Below are 17,466 nucleotides of genomic sequence, written 5' to 3'. Positions count from 1 at the left end.
GGGGACCTGATTGAATGCTCTCGTTACCCACCTAACATCCTGCTGGGGAATCTCATTAAGCGACTTCTGTCGCCATAGCAACCCAGTCTCCAGGACCCACTGGTGACCATAGAAACGCAGACCATATGTTGTCAGGGATATGTGTCTTAGTCAGTGAAAGGAAAATATATAAAGCTTTAGACTAATCCAAACACAGTAAATAACAATAACTCACTGAAATCTAGACAAGCCTTTCCTCTGACAAGATAAACACTCTATATTAAAAAAAAAAAAAAAAAAGAATCCTCAATAACAAAAGGGGCTTGCGGTTGAGAGAATCTCATATGCCTCCTAATTTAGTCAGTTTTGAAAGGAGTATTTTTCACAGATGTCTTGTGTTAGGTATGTTCATTTGTCTGCCAACAGAAAATGACAAATCAAAACTCAAGAGGCAAACTTTAGTAAACAGCAAAAGGGGACACAATTAAGAGAAGGCAGTTTCAAAAGTCGTTGTGTCTTTTTCCTCAGGTGTAAAGCTGTGAATTGCCTTGTTCATAAACATGAGCATGCTCTGTGCTGTATAGGTGTCAACATGATTTCTAGGCTGTGAAGTTTAAATTATTTAATTGGTAATGCAGTTTTAATTATTTCTCCATGATTTGACATGCTTGCTCCGTTACTTCATTTTAAACCATGTGATGGACATTTGCATGAATGACTTGCCAATTCACTTACTGCCACTTAAGCTGCTTGATTAGCTCAGAAAGTCTTCACAAAGGAAGGTTGATGCTGAAATCAAGCAAACACTCTAGAGGAGGTGAGATGCTCTAAACAGAAAGATGATTTAAAAAGATGATTTTACTAAGAAACCTTCCTGAAATTAATGATGTGCTTTTCCAAACAGCTTGCTGGTCAAGTTACTGAAAAAGGCATATTTAGGGGTGTGCTGGAACCTTATTGTATTTGTTAGGATTAATATTATTATTATTGAACCATACGTCTCACAACCCCCCCCCCCCCTCCAGATTCTGTGGATCCAGAAAATATATCCAAATAAGCCACACCCATTTGTGCATAGATAGATTTTCCGTCATTTTGAATTTTGTCCAAATTTGTTTTTTCGCTACTCCTCCTACAAATTTTGAGCAATTGGCATCAAATTTGGGAGCAGGAAAAAAGTACTTTTTGGGATTATTGATCTTCCATACCGTTTTGAAATTATACATTTTTAAACCTGTGTCCTTAAGTTCAATTTTACATCAATACTCATAAATCAGAATTGGCTGTTATAACCAAACTGCACATGTTTGGATGCTGGGTCAGAGCTTTGCTGTACAGTCCTGGGATATACTATCACTGTGAAAAATTTATATCTCGTCATCAGCTGCATGGATTCGTATAAAATTTGGTTTGCATGATTTAGGGTGATGACTCGGTTAATGCATAAGATTTGGTAATGATCAGTGAACAAGTGGCTTATTACAGCAAATCTAAATTTCTAGACATTTCACATTCCAAACTTCAAAAAATCAAAATAAATCACCTATATGTCCTACAGAGCTGAAATTTTTTCAGCACATCCACTGAATTGTGACAAAAGTTTGTTTCACTGCAACCCATGGTCAATTCAGAAGTCTATATTTATATGTCACTCTATATTTTTCAAAATATGCTAAATCAATTAACATCTATATCTCCACCAGTCTTCATCCATGTGCTACGAAATTTGACACAGAAATTCTTTGAATACAATATATCAAGTGTTTCAAATGGTGTTCAGATCGTTCAAACAATGAGTCTTCAGTGATATTCAGTATCTTGCTGTAATTTGTACTGTAAGCACATTTTCATTTTCATCACATTTTTAAACCAATTTCACCAAAATATTTTACAATATACTTGAGAAAAATCTGAGCACTTCTATTGATCTCTGATTTTTTTTTCAGAATTTTATCCCCAACAGTTAAATTGTTGTGAATTTTTTAAGCTTAAATAGACAGAAATACCCCAGTTTTGCACATGTGATGTCATTGCATCGAGTTGTGGGAATGTGTGTGACACCATGTCTCCCTAGTGGCACAGTCAGTAAGTCACCTTCTCTGGGAATACAAAAGCCCGGGGTTTGAATCCCCAGGTGGCCAATGTAGCAATTCATACATGTGTTATGTTTTCAAGTGTTTATTGAGGTCATATTAAGTCAAACAAACATCCAAATGCTCGCAATCTGCTTGGACCCCGATCATGGCCACTTGCAATTAAATTTGCTTTATATTTTTACTTGGCTTTTCTGTTTGGTATAACTTTGCAGTTCAGGCGTCAAATACATAACTTGAGTAAAGGACACAGGTGAATACAAATGTTATGTTGGGAGATCCTTTTAATAAACCAGTAATATGTGGGGTGTACCATGTATTTACAAAAAAAGAAACATCTCTTTACATTTTACCAATGGCCCAGCCACAGAACTAGGTGATCTTGGAACTGGTGGGATGTTTTTACCAAAGCTCTGCAGACTGCAGGTCTACTGTTGTGGCATAAAAGTCACAAACTCTCATTCACTCATAGATCCTTGGTGAGACAGTCACTGATTTGGGTATTCTAATGGCCCCTTTTATTAAAATGTATTGACTTAAGTTGGACTTGATTGAATCAAGTTAGCCAGTGACAACTATGGTAAAGTAAGGCCTTGGCCAATGGAACATACTAGATGCAGGTATGAGAGGAAGTGGTCTATTCAGCAAAATCTGAGGGGAAAAATGTTCTGATTTGGGACATATTCAGTGAGCAAATTGATGCCAAAAATCGTGCGTGTATGCAGTATAGGCTATAGGATAGGTACGCTGTGAGACTGAACTGAAACCAAATCTCCTTGGGAGAATAGTTTCACATAAACTAAGCTCACTCAAGAGGGCAGAATAGACCTGATTTCCTTGCCTTTGTCCTTTTGGCACATCAGATAAGACTGAAACTAGGGAAGGGTACCCCTCCCATTCCGCCCTCTGCTCTAGAGAGGCCCCTCTATAGTGGGCATGAATGACCGAGGTCACGCAACCCAGGGATGAGATCAGAGCATGTTACATAAGCCATACGAGGTTTAAAATAGGGTACAAAGAAACACATTTCTATCACTTGCTCCCCTCTCTCCCCTATTCTGTTATCATTGTCATGAATAGTTTAGCCAAGAGGCAATGCTAATGCAGTGATGGATGAAAGTTTCAGTGATTTTAAAATCACTGTCAGCCATACCCCAGTGTTTACTATGGACAAAAAGATTGTATGACTCTACCCTCTACCCTGTAAGTGCATATAAAGACATATACATCATTTATATAGAGAGAATAGGACATTACATTTCTAATAAAATGTTCAGTATATCAATGTATTCTTTGATTTGTTTAAAAAAGCTTATTTATGTATTTATTTAACAACTAATAGTTTTTTGTCACCAATAAGTGACAGTATACATTCATCATAACCTTTCTAATTTCACTTATGTACTTGAAGCATTGTATTAGTTCAGTTAGGAAATGCAGTATAGTAGAGTATATAACAGAGTATATTTTGAAACTTCAGCAAGGATACTATTGTAAAATAGTACCCTACCAATTTTACGTTGCACTCCCAAACTCATAGCCATGCAAGTATTACTTTTCCTGCTGGTAGTTCAGGTCAGTACATGTAGAATGAGTATTATGATGGCTGAAAAGCTCTGTCTTACAAGCCAATTTCTTTCAATGCTGTGCATTCAAAGTGAGAAGTACTGATGAACTATTTTAGCATTTCTCTTTGGCTGCATTCTGTAAAATTATAAAGTACCACAATCAAATTATTTTTAAAGCATGGTATATATGGAGTAGTCACAGTTAAGATTGTTATTGCATTTCATTTTTTTAATGTGGATAAAAAATGGATACTGCACACTCATCCAGCGGAGCAGTTTTCATGCCTACAACACATCCTCTTCCTTAGCCTGTCCTAGGTGGCAGTAGAAGACAAACGTTTATTCATGTGTCTGTGTACATTTCGTGCTCATTATATGTGTGTGTGTGTGTGTCGATGTTCTTGTGAGCACTGCCTCGTTCCCTTTTTAATATTCTAGTCACCCTCTCCCAGTCTTTCAGAGGCTCCTTTGCCTCAGCTGTCAGTAGGAGTATAAACGGTCGGTGTGAAAAGCACATGCCTGTGAGCTACACAAAAGGTATCTATGGTGTCATCGTCAAGTGGCCACTGTGGGTTGGGTTGACTTGACTTTCTCTTGTATCATCAACAGAAACATTTCGTGAATTTATAAAGGATATTCCTAATACATTATAGGAGAATTTGCACAACTCTGTACTTTTTTTTACTTTCCTTTTAAGTTTCATTATTAACTTGTAATGTTTGATGTCATACATATGTTCCTTTTCATTCTCCTGCTCTGCCCCCCTCTTAGACAAGGAGCAACAGATATTCAATTATAAGTCTTTATAATATTTTTAAATTTTGGGGGGGTTTTTTTGGTGGTCTGTAATAATTAAACATTCAATGTGGTCCTCTCAGGTTAGCCGGGGGATTTCCAAGCTGCTTCAGTCCTTTCACAAACAAATACTCCTATCAGTGAGAGAAAGGGAGGAGCTAGTGTGCTAGAGGAAATAAAAAGATGCAGCTCAGAGAGGAGAAAAGGGGGAGAAAAATAGCTGTGGGGCCCAGACTGTTCCCGACTACATGGTGAGGTCAGAGGCAGCTGATCTAGACAAAAGATGTAATGCATGCGGGTAGGTGGACCTCAGTGCACTGAACTGGAACCACAGAGCTTCAGGCAGGCACACCTGATACCTGCCCCTCCCACTTCTTTCCCTGCAAAGCTCAAAATTAATGGGTGAAAATAATCTACGGCATATCTCTCAGTACAACATTATTTCCTACTTCTTTACCTTTCTCTTTTCCCTGTCAATCAATAATCAAAGCAGCAGTGCCCTGACCCACATCATTTGGTTACTCCCTCTACAACCTTTATGAAACAGCAGTCACTTCATGTATATAGACCTAATACAGAGAAATGTTTCTTACAGGGCAATGTGCGATAATTCATATAATTCCAATTTAGGAGTGTGATTCAGTTGATTGATTGATTCAGTTTTTTTTTTACTGTCAGCTTGAGTTAGAATGAATACCTCAAGTTACCACCCATTCACCCATTTTGGATATATAAAGTGTGACATAGATCTACGCAATATTACACTACATGTCTGTACTAAACATGAATTAGTCTCTGGTGCATTATTATTGTGCATTTGGAGAGAGCTGATATGAAAAGTAGGAATGTCCGTGGCTCGCCATACCAGTGGGAGGGGTTATGAAGCCAAGATTTTGAATAAATGTGTCCGTTGCTGCCGCTGACACCTGATCTGGCCTTATGCTGATGGGGTTTGTTTGTGACTGGCAAATGATTCTCGTGACGTTCATCCACTGGGCCACGGAGGATAACCGAAAGTTACCTCTCTGTTGGACAGAAACCTGACACAAATACAAACCAGATAAAACTAGCAGAGTGTGACTTGTAAGCTGAATAATGCATTATTCTACATCATGCATTGTGTTGTTTTATACAACTGTACATGCATTGTGTTGTTTAATTTATAATGGTCAAAGCAAAATAGGGAAATGACAGCACTTTTCACGCAGAACGAAATTGTTTCATTTAGTTGTTTTTTTACAGTAAGAATTAAGCTGTCAGCAATAAATTGCAGAATAGAAGAAAAACATGATGAAAAGAAAGGATTTCAAGGACTTGAAATAACATAGTTCATCTGTTTAATAGGAGAATGTGGGGAATCAGGCAGTTTACATCTGCAATTCAACAAAGATGGACCCAAATAAAATTGACAAGAAAGCATTATATTATTGTTATCTGCAAAGTATATCATGAAGAGTTGCATAGCCAATATCCTGAGGGGGCTGGAAAGTATTGTTCTTATGTAAATGTTAATGATCATATATATACATATTATATACATTACATTTCCATATATCATTCAGTTATAATATTTGCTCAAGTTTGGAGACAGTTCTCTAATGTGTTTGAGCTTGTCTGGTTGTGTGGACTGCCACAGTGGTTCAGGTATATTTCCAGCATTTTGCCCCTCTTATTTCCATCCACACCTCTCCTCATCCCTCTCTATCCCCATGATGGAAAACGTCAGTCCGCCTAGTCACAATTCCAGAGTTACTTCTGTTTACTTTAGGATAAAATTGTTGCTTTCCATAGATCTACAATAATACAGACTAAAAATAAAGCCCATGTACAGTGTCTGCAGACAGTGGGCGGGTATATTTGAGTTTCTGATTGTCTGATTGTGAGTATAATATTGAATTATGACATTCTATTGTATACAAATTATTTAGATTACTATATAATAATTTTTTTTGTTTGGTTGTTTTTACTTCAACAGAGATGCATTGAATCTTTTGAAGAAGTCTCCTGCCCCCAAAGAGACGCCCGTCATTGCTGCTCCAGCCGCCCCGAGTCCTGTCCCTGTCCCTCCATCTCCAGGCAGCAGACCCAACATACCACCTCTATCTGTACCAGGGAAGCCAGGAGCTCCGGTTAGTACTCCTTACACTATCTCTTTCTTTAACACACACATTTCACAGTGTCTTTTTCGTAGCAGTGCTAGGAAATTACATATTGTCAGCCACAGCAATCCAGCGTTGGACTTGTGTCATGGCCCTAATAAGTGTGACGAATGATTATCTTGAGTATTCCAGGACTCACCTGTCTAGCTACCATAGCACTGTGAAGCATCTTGACTCTTGGAGTCTTGTCTTTGTATGTATTTGTTTGCCAGTGACAGGCTCCCATAGAGTGAGCCTGTCCTTTTTCTTTTGTTGAGGTCCTTGGAAATAAATCTGTCCTGCATATTTTACAGCAGCATAACTACTAGAAAACACTCCACAGTTTATAAAAGGTGCTCTGGATAATAGCTGTAAAGGTAAAAAGGTCATATAGGTCAAACAATGTGCACAGTATGAAGGTCGTTCAGGTTATTGATTGGTTCTGGTATCACAGTTCTGTGGTCAAATGATTGATAACTTCTCATATATCATATCTTTCTTTTGGTATGCCACAACCATTGTAACCAACAAATTTTATCTTGGTTTTCTGGTTAAATTCTTGTTGATAGCTTTTTTGTGTTGTTTTTTTTGCACAATATTCATTTTTATTCTTTATGATTGTGAATGCTGTAAAATGTGACCTATTGATGTCAGACTATAACAATAACAAGATGCTTTAAAGAATCAATCCGTCAATCCTAACCAATCATTAATTCATTGTAACAATCTCGTCAATAGCATCTTTACTTCGTTAACCCCATCCATTTTCTTAGTGATTGATGGCAGCTGAGATATGTCTAGAAATATATGGACAGCGATAGACTGATCATCTTTCCTGTTCTTGTCCCCTTTTTTCCCTGTTGTCTCTCAAAATGCCCTTTTCTATTCATTCAATTATTCACAACCTCTTCCTTCCTTCTTGTCTTCCTCAGGGCACTTTCAAAGAGATCCCGGCCTCAAATGTCCGCCGTGTCATTGCTCAACGACTAACAGAATCGAAGACCACCATCCCCCATGCTTATGCTTCTGTTGACTGTGACATGGCTGCCGTCATTCAGCTTCGCAAAGACTTAGCCAAAGGTAAAAAACTCAAGACTCTGCAGGTGTGGGTGTGGGTGTGTGTGTACACATTACTGTAGGACTATTCTTTACATACACATGTAAGTATCGTGTGCTTCAATGAATGTCTGACTGTAACATTTGGAAGGAAACTTTTCCATGAACATGAGAATTTCAGGGTTTTCACATGACTGCTAATTCGACAAAGAGGACAGTCTTTAGGACTGAAAGAAGCTCCGGTACATATCTGCTCAGTCAGGGTAGTCATGTCCCTCTGGTTTGAAGTACCACACTCACACCTCTTTACCATTCCTCAGACATGATGGCTTTTCTCCTTGAAAATGGTTTTACATATATCCCCTGTGTCTAAGAATAACTCTGCATGGGTTAGCAAGAGTTCACATGTTGTATGGGTTATAGGTTCAATAAGACCCAGAAGTCCAACGCCTCCACAGGGCTGAACAGTGTGTCGGGGGATCTCAGAAACACCCAAATCTGACACTGATCACATCTGTTCTTTTTTATGCCTCCGTGCCGACGACAGCCGCGGCCAGAGGTGTTATGTTTTCCGGTTGTCCGGCCGTCCCATTCACGTGAACTCGATATCTCAGGAACGCAGGACTCAAGGATGAACTGATTCGAATTTGGTGGTCAAAGGTCAAGATCACTGTGACCTCACAAATCACGTTTTTGGCCATAAGTCAAAAATTCATATGTTAATTATGACAAAGTTTCACACAAACGTCTAATAGGATAAAATGATCAAGTGATGACATTTTATATCCAAAAGGCCAAAGGTCAACGTCACTGTGACATCATAATGTTCTGCAAAAACACTTTTCTGGCCATTATTCAACGCCATAACTCAGGAACAGAAGGGGAGATTGTGACCATATTTCACATTTGGTCGGATACTGAATTGGTGACACTAATCTTGAAGTCCACCTTAAAACTGTGGTGGCTGTATAGATCTTCTGTGCTGCCGGGTTGAAGATGTGTGTGAAGCATCCACGTTTTAGAATTTGTAGTTTGTTAAAGCAACATCCATATCCGAAGCTTTGTCTACTGTCATGGCTACAACTTTGTGTTCTATCAGAAGCTGCGTTATTGGCTAAGCATGTGAACACATACAAGGAAAATACACTTAAAACATTTTATTAAATTCCTTCAATACAAATATTATGAGTCTCAACAAACATAGATGTAGACTGCAACTTGACTGGTTGGCAGAGGCATACAACCACAAATAAGCGTTTCTATAAACCATGCAGCACAACATAAGGCAGCTGATATTTTGATAAGACACCTACAGTTAGTTATACACGGTATATAGCTCTAATCTAACAATTTCTGATCTCTCAGTTTCCATCTTTTACTAGTGGGACGGCCGCCTCTGCTAGCTTGAAATGGCTCATCTCACACTTTAGAAATTATCAATAAACAAGTTTAGTAATTTGATAAAAATTGGAGTTGCTTTCAAAAAAAAAAAAAGTCAAATTTTCATTCAGATAGTTGTTCCTTTCTCCATAGAGTTACAGTACAGTACTCCACCAGACTAATCATTTCTCTCTGGTTTAAAGTGTTTCAAATGAATTCTTCAGGGTGTTGACTCTTTGGTGTCATCTGCACACTGTTTAAAGTCCCCCTTCAGTGTACTGTAGCTACTAAAGTCATCCTCATAAAAGCCCTTTGTTTTTGTGAGTGTCACACAGGCTATTGATACAGTACAGTAAAATATAACTAATTTATTTGAATTAAACACTCTCCAACCAAAATCAGCACCGAAAATAACGTTTAATTTGGTTAAAGCAGGAAACTCAGTAAATCAGTCTGCAAATTTGTGATGATGTGTGTTCATGTCGTGACGCTCTGAACCATCCAGACATTTCCTGAAGAAAAGCTTTTCTGTTTGTCGAGCTGTCATTATCACATTGAATTGTGATAGACGTAACTGTCCCAGAGCTGAGAGCAGCAATGTGACTAGCTAGATAGAGAATTTATTAATCACCACACCCGTTGATCTATATTCACCTTCACTCAGCCCTTTTGCACATTGCCCTGCTGCAGATACATGAACCAAAACAGCAGGCGCGTATGGAGACGCCCACACAGTCCGTGCGCCTAAGACCTACCACGCTGTACTTGGCATTCATTATTCAAATTTCAACTGATGGTGCAAAATATTAAACTGAGGGTGCAATGCATGCTCTTGCATCCTCATAGAACCAAGCCTAGCCACCGAGGAGGAAAATTTATGGACATTTACTATAAAATAAAGCAAGATGTCATTGCTTAGGATAGATGAGCCATCAATGAAGAAGCCATCATCTGATTTCACATATCTCAATTACTGTTATGTAACCTAGTCTATAATGCTGTAGTAAGTGGACATTTTAGGCTATGATATCACTAACATTCTGACACATCGACAGTGTGCTAGAATGACAATCTGGTTGCCATGGTAATGGATTACATCTGACTATTAATCATACCCCCATTGTCTGGTTGAGAAAGACTGTTAACCGTTAAACACCAAGTAACACCGGCTGGAGTGGGGCTTTATTGTTATGTGATACATGACAGTAGATAAAGATAGAGAAGGTAAAGATAAAGTAAAACATCAAAAGTTGGTGGAAAAGTATTAAATGACTCTGGAGACAAGGATGTGTGAGAAGAAAAGAGATTGGTGCATCCATACAGATATGAATACTAGCAGGAACTAGGGTGTCTCCTTCACGCTGTTTAACTTTCCAAGCAGCTGTTACTGAGCTAACCGCAGCTTGTTGTGCAACAGCCGTCAGGATGTGAATGTGTGTGTTTAAGGTAGAGGGAGGTTTTCACCACAAGCAGAGAAAGGGAACATTGTTTGTGAGTCACTCTTTATCATTTGGTCACATTCAACCAAGAAAATATTTATCTGTAATGGCTGCTTTTCATGGATGCCTAAAATGTAACCTATGCTTACTTTGGCCTGTTCTTCATGTTTATATAAAAAAGAGTGCTTCAACAATTTTCTATTTTTAAACATTTAGTTCAACACGCTATCACATAATTGGCTTTATTTAGTTTAATTTTGCCTAGCAATGAAACAAACAGTAAATCTCTCTGGGTCCTGTCTCTGTGATGGAGGAAATGGGATGGCCATTCCAGACCTATTAGCGAGGTTGTGTGTGTACTGAGGGATTCTCTCCCCGGTTGTTTTTGCGGACTCTCATTGTTCAGGAGCAGCACGATTTCACGGTTAGCTCGTTAATCATCCCGCTCACAGCATTCATAACTGTCTGGTACTGTGCTAATGGACAAGAGTAAGAGTTGGCAGCAATGCCGGGCCAAGCCCGCCCGGCCTACTGGTGTCACACACGGAGAGGGGAGTGGAGCAAATTACAGTAACTAGAGGGGGACTGATTCTGACCAAGATAAAGGATGTGTTTTATTCTAAGGGATTCAGTTGTATCACATTTTGGTTATTTGCAAATGACATTTCACAAGTCTTATAAGTCCACATGTCAATATTTTGTCACCTTGTACATGTCTGTAGTTCAAACCATGCAGCCAAGATTACCGCTTACCAGCTGTCGCATAACCTTAATCAAATTGATTCTTATAAGAGCTTCCAGAGTCACAAGCTGTTTTTTCTTTGTCTTTTCAGAACAGATCAAAGTGTCTGTCAATGATTTCATTATCAAGGCAGCTGCTGTCACACTTAAAGTAAGTATTGTTTGAAATTTCTAAGTTTGGTGTAATTTGTTCATTTAACCTGTTTGTCTTTCAAGCCAGACTTTTTGTTTTTTTTTATCCCCTAACTACGTGTATTTATAATATCCTATTCAAGTATATATGTCTATGAATATATGGTGTTCCAGTGCTTAACAAAGCCTGTTTACACAGACATACTGTAGTCCATACTGTAAGTGATTTCCATGGCAGCATCACTTGGTCACTTAAGTTTATATTACTTCTACAAAAAGGTTTTGCTGTTGTTTCTCCTTGTTGCTAATGGGGAATCAGCTGACATCAAAAGTCACGCTATTTTAAAACGGGAAAAACTAATCAGGTCATTTTGTTCTGCTTTCTGTCATTTGATGGAAATTCTGAGTAAATCACCAAAACAACAACTTCCCCGAGCAGTTAAAGGAAATAAAAATTGAGAGACAAATATCTTACACATGCATGTTTACAGCGTTTAGTTTTTTTTGTTTTGTTTTTTTTTACTAAATGCTGTAAACAGAGATAACATTCTTTAATTTCAGGAATGTGTGGAAAGAAATGGTGGTTAAAAATAGACATGGTTCTCTGGTAATTTAGTTATTCCAGGCAGGAATGTCTCAGTAGCATCTGATAAGGACAACATTGCCCATCACTTACTTATGTTTACCTCTTATCGTGAAATTTTGTATCTGTTTCAGTGAATATGTGTCGGTCATAAGCATTTACATGTACCAGAGGTCATGGGAGTCTGACATTCCATCATACAGACTGCAGATGTATGAAACACTGCTGTATGACCTATGCTATATAACAGTGACTGAGAAACCTGGATGTTATGTCATGTGTGACTGAATGTTAGGAATGTAGACCTTAATTGTATACATTTCCAGGTTAATGTTAGTGTAAAATGCCAAAGTAGGACATGGCTGTCTCATAGTCCAGACACTATGTTGTATTGTTCATACAATGTACCAGATGGCCAGAATTACCTCTTTGAATTGGATTCTGCACTGAACTAAGATCTGTGAACTTGCATAACACTGTAATGTCAGAATATTGGCAAAAGCAACTGTACTTTCCCCTGAGGTGACCTAAGTCCATCGGGAAGTGGCATCTGAGGCCGTTTCTTTTTCATCATTTTAACCAACTGGTGTGCATTGGCATGTGTTCAGCTGTACATGTAGGCAGATGAATTTTTTTTTTCTGTGTTCATACAACAAGCAAACTAGTATCCAGAATAACCTTTTATCGAGGCTTGATATCTATACGTAGATAATCTGAGATCAAATTCATTAAAAGCAGATTATCTACATATAGATATCAATCTGTAATAAACAGACTTAATTGAATGTTATAATGTCATAATGAATTTATAGTACATGCTGTAGGTCATATTGTGGAAAATGACATATGTTTTGGTATTTTAAGTTTTTCATTTCATTCTCCACCCTCATAAAGTGCATGTAAGCACTGTGTAACCACAGCAGGGAGGCTAATAATACTTTGTCTTTCAGTTTATCTCCCTTTGTCTAGTTACATCCCCCTTATGGGCTGTCCTCTGACTTTTTATTTAATCTATAGGAGATACCAGAAGTGAACGTGACCTGGTCTGGTGAGGGACCCCGCGCACTTGATTCAATCCACATTTCAATCGCTGTGGCGACCGACAAAGGCCTCATTACCCCCATCATAAAGGATGCTGCAAACAAAGGGGTCCAGGAGATCTCAACTAATGCGAAGGTAAAACTCACAGGAGCAAGGGGAATGAAAGACACAAGACAACATTATGAACTTTTATGTGATAATATGCTCTGAGTGAATCCTCTTGCGAGAGTCATCTCCTGAAGCTATCTTGCAAGTGCACTTATTTCATGCTTTCTTCGCTGTTAGATTATAACTCCAGGCTGTGGGGGCGTTCAGTGTATTACTTGAGGTAAAAATGTGGAGGCTTGTTGTTGATTTGTACGTGGGAATAGATGAGGGAGCTGAGGTTTAGCTGCAGCCCGACTGTATGGGAAAACAAACTCTGTGGGCATCTGTGGAGTTGCACTCATCTATGCCCTCTGGTTCTAACTCTGTACCAAATAGACTTTTTTTTTTCCCTGTTAGACATCAGAGCATGCACAGTCAAAATAGACACCTAGATAGATCCGTAGATAAGTGATTAGATTTGGGATAGTTTGATTTTGGCTGTTTCCGGTCTCAGCTGTCACGGGCCACAGATGCAGTACAGAGCAACAATGGTCAGTTCTTTCTCCTGCTCGCAGTCAACAGCTGGGGACAGTTTTATTCACAAACACACGAACACACGCTTAAAATCTGATATGCATGTATATGCACACATCTTGAGTCTTTCTCAGTAAAGACACACCCAGACAGACCAAATGGATGAATCTCTAAAGCTGAGGGTAATTAACCTAATGTCTCTCACCAGTAGTGGACTGGTGTAATATTCTCCAAGCGTTCAAGGCCCATGTTCATGCCTGTTATGTCTTCGTGAAGATATATTTCGATTCAGCAACTACCAGCAGAAAGCATGGAAGACTCGAGGCTGTTTCCATAAAACATAATGCATTGTCAGACTGTTACACTGCTTTCAAACTAAATGACACAACGTTCGCCGGCACAGTGTTGAATCTCAGCAGAAGTAATAGTAACAACAGTGGCCGAAGTAGTATTTGTAGAAGCAACGATATCAGTTTCAACTTGACAGGGACGAGAGTATGTGTGGGAGTTTTTTGGGCACACACAGTGTGTCTGTGAGTGTAAGTGATATTGATTAAGTGAGGGAATGTGTGTGTAATTGGATTTTAGACATACTATTACTCAGATTCCAGCATTTATGACTGTGCTTTTAATGCCTTAAATTCATGCAGACAGATATTGCAATATCTTCAGCTTGCGAAGTGTTGTCTGTATGTCTGGAGAGACATCTTAGTTTATTAATGCTATACTGTAAGAACTAGCTGTGAATATGGTGCTTCACCACTGATAGTAATGCTGTGTTGCCATAACAGGTGGTTGCATAGATTAGTAATGTTCACACAGTATTTCATTTCGGTTCAACACACCTTGAACAATTTGCAGTTTTATAAAAAAATCCCTTTTCAGTGCCCTATTTTATTTTATTTATTTATTTTTATACTGATCTATGAAGATTCCTGTGTTTTCTCCAAGGTTGTCACACCCATTCATGCTCTGATAGAACACGGTTTCACAGAAGTTGGCTGCAGTAATGCGTTCGTTTTCCTTGCCAGATGTCTCATCTTCTCTTCTGGGTGTTGTCAATTCCCTCTCTTCATTTCAGCAATGTGCAGTCTGATAGTTTCCATTTATCTCAGCTTGCTATTGGACATATAATCATTTTCTTGAACATGATATTTGAAAATAGACCCCTGTAGTCTTTCACCAAATGGTCTGAATGGTAAAACTGTGGCTGGCAGGTTTTTTAACACTTTGTGTTAGTTGTTTTGGACGTCTGTTTAGGTCACATAGACGTGGTTAGGTATCCTGTCAGTACAACAGAACCTGTAGAGTATTCTACATTTTTAGTCTGAATAATCAATGACATCCAGCTTTGCCAGGAGGAAATATGCCCATATGGTCTTAACAGCTTTTCATGTCAAACATTGTCTGCACTATTTTACTCCTTGTTTGGTTTATTGAGCTATTGTTTCAAAAGTTACACAATACTGTGTGTGCTTATGTCTGCATTCACATGGCCAAATAAGGAGCTCTGGCACTATCTCAGTTATGATTTGCACATTAGCTTTGTCTTAAATGTCACGTAGCATGTGGGTGTGTGTTTATTAGTGTGTATTCCATGTATCCTGTCTAATAGCTTGCTTGGATCCTTTCTTTTCTGAAATCAAGCTGAAGAGTCTGAGTGATATGTAATGTTTCTTCCGTAGGCGCTGGCCCAGAAGGCTCGAGATGGGAAGCTTCTCCCTGAGGAGTACCAGGGAGGCTCATTCAGGTAAACTTAACACACACACACCATGTGTTTTTGAAAGAAGAGGGGCATGGAAAGTTATGACATTTTATAACGAATGTAAACACATTTTTTTGATGAGTGAAAATAGAAGCTGACACCTAATTCTGTCCCACAATTTCCTGTGTTGCCCACTGACAAGATAGTGATAATAAATTCCGGATGTTAGGACTTAAATCTGGTTTCACAGTCAATATATTATACATATTCTACATTTTATGCAGAACTGAACTGATTGTGGTCCTGGGCGACAAGGACTATCAGTTACAGTGCCATCAATTGCAGAAAAGTGGAAGGGAGGCTTTTCAACTCATTAGAATTAATGGTGTCATTTAGACATAAATTGGGTTTCTGTGTCAGACAGGAGCGATGAATTCATGTGGAGACGCAGCTCTCTTTGTCCTCCTGAGGATATATGTGTACGCCCTTCATCTATTCGTTTTTCCATCCCCCTGAGCTAGAATTCTCATTAAGACTAACAGCAAACTGTCCTCAGGGTCAGTCTTACTCACCATACACATCATTTGAAAAGCTTTGGCAGCTGTTACAGCTGTTTTAATCTTTAGTGATCAATGTTCCATTTTATATACTGTATAAAATAAGATCTTCACAGCATATTATATTTATACACTTAATTCATATTCTTATTTTTTATTCACTCACTCTAAGTGTTAATGTTCTTTTTCTATGAATTTGCATCAGGAAGCTGGTTTTACAACCAACATTATGTCTGCTTAGTTAATTTTTATGTATTTTCTCCCCTGCTGAGCTTGACTAATGATGTAATATGTGTACTGTCTCTTCTCTCTTCCCATCCCATCCCTCCCTCCCTCCCTCCTCCATTTCTCTCCATGGTAGTATATCTAACTTGGGGATGTTCGGTATCAGTGGCTTCAGCGCCGTGATCAACCCTCCTCAGGCGTGTATCCTCGCCATCGGGACCTCCAGGACCGAGTTACAACTGTGTGAGGAAGACCAGACCTTGCGCAGCCAGCAGCTGATGACAGTTACACTGTCAAGTGACGGACGGCTAGTGGATGATGAATTGGCCTCACGATTTCTTGATAAGTTCCGCGCCAACCTAGAACAACCACAGCGCATGGCCCTAGCCTAAAAAAGTAGTATATAGTTGTATTAAAACACTGGAAAGACTAAACAAACACCTGCATGACAAAGCCTGTCTCATGCCTCTACAAGCAGAGAGTTCTGAAAAGTTGATTCCTATTCATCCTCGCATTATGGCTTACAAAGTAGTCTTGTACATAGTGTAAACTTCTATTCGTGGCTTGCTTTTGACAGATAATCACCAGGCTTTGTGTTGGAGGAGTTAAACTAAGCTTCTGCTAGAGTGGTGGAGGATTCTAGCAGTGGTGCCAAATAATAGCAAGACAGACGTTGCATCGCAGGGTGGTTGTACTATCACACCAGTGTTTGTGTATATATATAAAGTAGTGATTCCATTTCAAGTTCTATTTTTCAGTGCCAGTGCATCTGCTCTGTGTCACTATTAATACACATGCAATTTGTACATTTGTCAGATATTTATTACCGAACATCAACAGCAATTCACTTTCCAATAAGAGTAAATCCACAAGAACCGTTTCCTGTTGTAACTAAATTCAAAAGTCAAATTAATCAGTCATGTTAATATGTTTTAACTTATTTAAAACAAACATTGTGATATCCCTGAAAACTAAGTCTATGTGTATACAAAATAAATACCGTTTGAAGTTCTGGTGTCTTAAGATGCCAATAAAACTCTGTTCAACCTTGAAATGTCTGTGTGCCTCATTAAAACACGCCACCTCCTACCTTCAAGATGTAGCACAGCTACCAGAGAAACCACAGATGTGTGTGTGTCTGTTTCTATTTAATTAGAATCTAAAGAGTTTACATAATAATTACTTCATAGAAGCCAATTAGGATAATTTGCTAGCTGAGTATACAGGTCAGCCTCTGTTGGCAGATGCTTATCTTTGCTGTAAGCCTGGGCAGAACAGCTGTTTACATATGTATCAGCACCAGTCAGTGGAGCTTATCCTACATATGCATAAGCATGGTTTGGTACTATTTCTTTTAGAGATTAAGGACAAAGCTACTGAAGCGAGGAAACTTTTGATTTCAGACTTGTTCTA

The 17,466-nt window shown here is 38.7% G+C and overlaps 1 protein-coding gene across 1 annotated transcript in view; it reads left to right on the top strand.

The window, feature by feature from the left end:
• pdhx (pyruvate dehydrogenase complex component X) overlaps window positions 1–17,107 on the top strand; it is a 32,174-nt gene extending 15,067 nt beyond the window's left edge. Inside the window, exons 6-11 of the mRNA XM_044356862.1 lie at window positions 6,411–6,564; window positions 7,506–7,653; window positions 11,282–11,340; window positions 12,922–13,080; window positions 15,252–15,316; window positions 16,190–17,107. Coding sequence (XP_044212797.1) covers window positions 6,411–6,564; window positions 7,506–7,653; window positions 11,282–11,340; window positions 12,922–13,080; window positions 15,252–15,316; window positions 16,190–16,445 — 841 coding nt within the window. The 3' untranslated portion in view covers window positions 16,446–17,107. The remainder of the gene's footprint in view (window positions 1–6,410; window positions 6,565–7,505; window positions 7,654–11,281; window positions 11,341–12,921; window positions 13,081–15,251; window positions 15,317–16,189) is intronic.
• The last annotated feature ends 359 nt before the right edge of the window (window positions 17,108–17,466 follow it).

Source organism: Thunnus albacares, chromosome 7 (assembly GCF_914725855.1).
Source record: "Thunnus albacares chromosome 7, fThuAlb1.1, whole genome shotgun sequence".
In the NCBI taxonomy this organism is placed as follows: domain Eukaryota; kingdom Metazoa; phylum Chordata; class Actinopteri; order Scombriformes; family Scombridae; genus Thunnus; species Thunnus albacares.
This window is presented reverse-complemented; position numbering and strand designations above follow the sequence as displayed.